The 4,317-nt window shown below is 43.0% G+C and overlaps 1 protein-coding gene across 1 annotated transcript; it reads left to right on the forward strand.

The window, feature by feature from the left end:
- Nucleotides 1-269: 269 nt before the first annotated feature.
- LOC125523211 (CBL-interacting protein kinase 10-like) lies at nt 270-4,310 on the forward strand (the record flags this gene model as incomplete). Its single annotated transcript, XM_048688259.1, has 8 exons — nt 270-464; nt 979-1,171; nt 1,249-1,507; nt 1,600-1,822; nt 1,932-2,055; nt 2,435-2,647; nt 2,734-3,647; nt 4,178-4,310. Coding segments are annotated over exons 2-8 (2,031 nt in total), but the record flags the coding sequence as incomplete, so codon positions are not given.
- Between the last annotated feature and the right edge of the window lie 7 nt (nt 4,311-4,317).

Consider the following 4,317-nt stretch of genomic DNA (forward strand, 5'->3'; position numbering starts at 1 on the left):
AGAATCAAATATTTCCTATTGTATATATCCTCCTCTTCTAGTTGTACCATGGATATTGCTTTGAAAAGCAAAGAATCAATTGAGTCCAAACCGGGATTATATTTTCTTTTGGGAAACCCGGATTACTGTTGGTTTTACGGTGTTAGTAATTATTTGGAAACTAGTAGTAGTAACTAGTAAGATGCACCCGGAGACGAGCATTTGGCTCACGGGCATCACGGAGACAAACGCGGATGTGAAGTCTGGAGTGCAGACTCCATTCAGTTAGTCTCCGCCCGCAGACTCCATCCAGGTCAAGCCTCCATTGTGGGCACGGCCTTTCCCCCCTCCGCATTCCGCCTCTCCAGCCCCCACCCTCCTCGGAAGTACTTCTCCGGCGAAGTACTCTTCCCGTCAGGTTCTTATCCGGCCCGACCGCAGCCATCCTTGGTCTGCGGCGCCGCTTCCCTGGCAAAGAAAGAAAGGTACCTACCGTAAGCCACTAAGATGGTGATAGATGGGGACTCATCCCCTGGTTTTTGGTTAGTTAGTGTTAGATCCGTATCCTCCATAGATCTAATCTAATCAGCGGATCCCTTTTTCTTCAATGCCTTTTTCTTTTGTTGCTAACTAATGGAGGGGAAAAAGCCCGTCCGCCCGTCTACTTCAGACATTTCAGATCCACGTCTCTTTCAGATTTCACATAGATAAAAAATTTCATACAGATGTTTTTCTTGTTTGTTAGTATAACCGAGAGAAAAATTAAGTCCATCAGTCTCTTTCAGACTTTTTAGATCGACTTTAGACTTCAGATAGATGTACTAATTTTTTCTGCAATCACTAGTTCTTCAATTACCCCCAAAACAGAGTACTGTATTGGTTTCAGTCGACTTTTTTAACATGATTATTTTCCAGACAACTGAATAATAGCAGGTCCCAGTTTTCTCCTTATTTCCACGTACGGCTAATGAACAACACTAATTATGCATGCTTCAATAGAATAACACCTATAACTTCCACAACCAAGATGACGGATGGCGGCCAAGACAACGAACTTGCTGCTCTGGAGAAAGTGTTGCTCGACAAAAGTGCGGATCCTGTCGATCTGCCTTTCTCGCTTCTCAAGGCCATCACAGGGAACTTCTCTGAAGATAATGAAATCGGCAGCGGCGGGTTCGGAGCGGTTTACAAGGTAAGCAAGCCGACCCTCCGCTCTGAAATTAATTTACCAGAGACAATCTAGCTGACACGATTCTATGTGAGATGCAGGGCGTGCTTCCAAGTGGTCGCACCGTTGCCGTGAAGAAGCTCTTTGAGATGTACGAGATCCTGGACAAGAATTTCGCAAGCGAGGTCACCTGTCTTGCTGGGGTCCGGCACAAGAATACCGTGCGATTTCTCGGATACTGCTCCGAGACGCAGCAAGTACTGATGCCATATGACGGGAAGCGTGTCTTGGCTGATGTGCGGCATAGGCTGCTCTGCTTCGAGTACATGCCCAAAGGGTGCCTTGCTGACTATCTCCCTGGTAAAATCTGATCAGCCTTTTGAGCTTGTGTGGTTCAGCCTATCTCTCCGCATATAGTGCCAACTATTTGTTATACTTAATACTCTCCACAGATGCAGCTTGTCGATTTCAGTGGATCACACGTTATCAAATAATCAAGGGGGTCTGTGAAGGCGTACATTATCTTCACAAGCAGCGTATTATTCACATGGACCTCAAACCTCAAAATGTACTATTGGATGACAACATGCTGCCCAGAATTACGGATTTCGGTCTATCAAGACGCTTAAGTGAAAGCAAGAGTCGGGCTATCACTGAAAACAAGCATGGGACGATGTAGGCTAGCAATTTTCTTTGAGAACTTGATGTTTTTATCAGCCATCTACCAACTTTGTCGCATACACTTTATTCACTAATTGTACAAACTGCACTATTTTTTATGCAGGGGATATATGGCACCAGAATTTATAAACAAGGGAGAAATCACCTTCAAGACAGACATATATAGTTTGGGAGTTATAATAATGGAGATCCTTATGGGACATAAGGACTACTCCAATGTTAAGGAGGTAATTATATTATACATGAGGTTCCAAGAAACAACATCATAGACAACATGCTTAGCACAAACCTCAATATTGTTGAACAGAAATGCAACACATATTCAATCAGAGTATTTAGTTAACAGTAGAATTTGTAAATGACAAGATTTGAATGTTGTCTTTGTACTGATCTTCCACAAAACGTAAAATAAAGATGGTTCTGATTTCTGAGTCATTATGTGTGTCAAAAGATTACTAACACTAAAATCGATCAAGTGAGAAATTCAATTTTGTTTGTGGCAGTATCCTTGCATTTGGTCTCCAGTCCTAAATCAATACGGCGGTGTGCTTTTTCTAAAATGCAAGCCATGCTTTTTTGTAACTCACTAGGCTGTCAAATTGGCAGATAGTTGAAAGTTGGACGAACAAGTTCAGGACATCAGAGAGCCAGACAGCACTGGAACAAGTAAAAGTATGTGCTGAGATAGGGATAAAATGCATGAACTATGACCCAAAGAATAGGCCTGCTACATGGTTTATCATTAGTGGAATACTGGGTGATGTGGAAATTTCAAACTGGTCTATTACAAGTGATGTAGCTACCTCGACAGAAGGGCAGGTACAATTACTCAATAGTAAATGTATATGATCCACCATTTAACTATTTAGTGATTTGTCCTGACCTTCTTTTCATTTTTGTTGCAGATAGGCTTTGCCTCCAAGTTGGTGGATGAATTGAAGTTGATGGATGATTCCGCTGCAGCATCCGAACTGCAGCCATCAGCGCTGGAGGTAGAGCAGGAGGATGGCAAAGTGAGCCTAGAGAGTAAGGGGAAGGCAACAACAGTGATTGTGGCAACTGGGGTGATGAGCACCCTCAGTGCCAAGCTTGCCAAGCTCATGGGCGACGAGTACATTAAGCGCAAAGAGGTGAGGAAGCAGGCGTCCTTCCTCAAGAAGGAGTTGAGCACCATAAACGCTGTCCTTGAGCAGCTGGAGCTCATGGATGAGCTCGCTCCAGCGCTAAAAAATTGGAGGGATGATGTCAGGGAGATCTCCTATGACATGGAGAATTGCATTGATGACTTCATGCGCCAATTTGGAGGTGAGGATGCTGAAGCAAGCTTCGTCGGCGAGGCTGCTGAACTTCACAAGAGGTTGTGCGAGCTTCATAGGATTGCCAACCAGATGGAAGAGCTCAGGACTCTTGTGGTAGAAGCAAATGCTCGACGTGAGAGCTACAAGATTGATGATTGCAAGCCTAGCTTTGTGGGTGTCGACCCTCGGCTGTCAGCGGTCTACCAGGAGGCAACTAGCCTTGTGGGCATTGACGGCCCAAGGGGGGAGGTTGCCAATTGGTTGATGGATACTCAGAAAAAACTCAAGGTTGTGTCTGTTGTTGGTTTTGGAGGTCTGGGTAAAACTACACTTTCCAAACAGGTGTATGATAAGATCAGGGGGCATTTCAAGAGTGTGGCATTCATTTCAGTTTCACAGAAGCCTGATATGAGAGTGCTTCTCAATCGCCTACAATTGAAACTTGGGATAAGTGTGTCTTCTCATGATTGCGGGTTTGAAGACATCATTGAAGAGCTAAGGAAGTATCTCGCAGATAAAAGGTAATTACTTACTTCCTATAGCCACTGGCATTGGCTGCTCATCTTCAATTTGAAGTAGCAAGTAATTGGTTAGTACATATTTTGGTTAGAGTTGCTTGCCCATGCATGTAGGAAGTTTTGTTGTTTTCTTGTTTTGTACGTTCGTGGTAGATATTCAAAATTTTAAAGAAAACATTAGAGCAGAAACACACCTTCGGAACAATTGATTGAAGTTTTGTATGTTTTTTCATTCAATGTAAAAACTTGCTTAGTTGTTTATTGGAAGATACTCGTAGGGGTTGAGAGACAGGACCGAATACTCATAGGTGAAGAATGCTAGGTGACTACAATATACAGGCATAAGCTGACCAAATGATAATGAACGTTCTTCGGCCAGGCATTGTTATCCCGTCTTGAATATTATGTGATCATGCTAATTTAGCCATATGAGCAACATATTTCTTTCATCTAGTCCATTTTAATTTTTGATGCTTCTGTCTTCAACTTAGTCATATTCTGATACGATGTAACCTGTGCAAACATTTCAACAGGTACCTTATTGTACTTGATGACTTGTGGGATCAATCAGCATGGAATACTATTAGTCTTGCTTTTCCAGAAAATGGAAATGGGAGTAGAATAATAGTAACGACACGAGTGGAAGATGTGGCTAGTGTGGCCTGTCACAATG

The sequence above is a fragment of the Triticum urartu genome, chromosome 7 (assembly GCF_003073215.2).
Source record: "Triticum urartu cultivar G1812 chromosome 7, Tu2.1, whole genome shotgun sequence".
Taxonomy (NCBI): domain Eukaryota; kingdom Viridiplantae; phylum Streptophyta; class Magnoliopsida; order Poales; family Poaceae; genus Triticum; species Triticum urartu.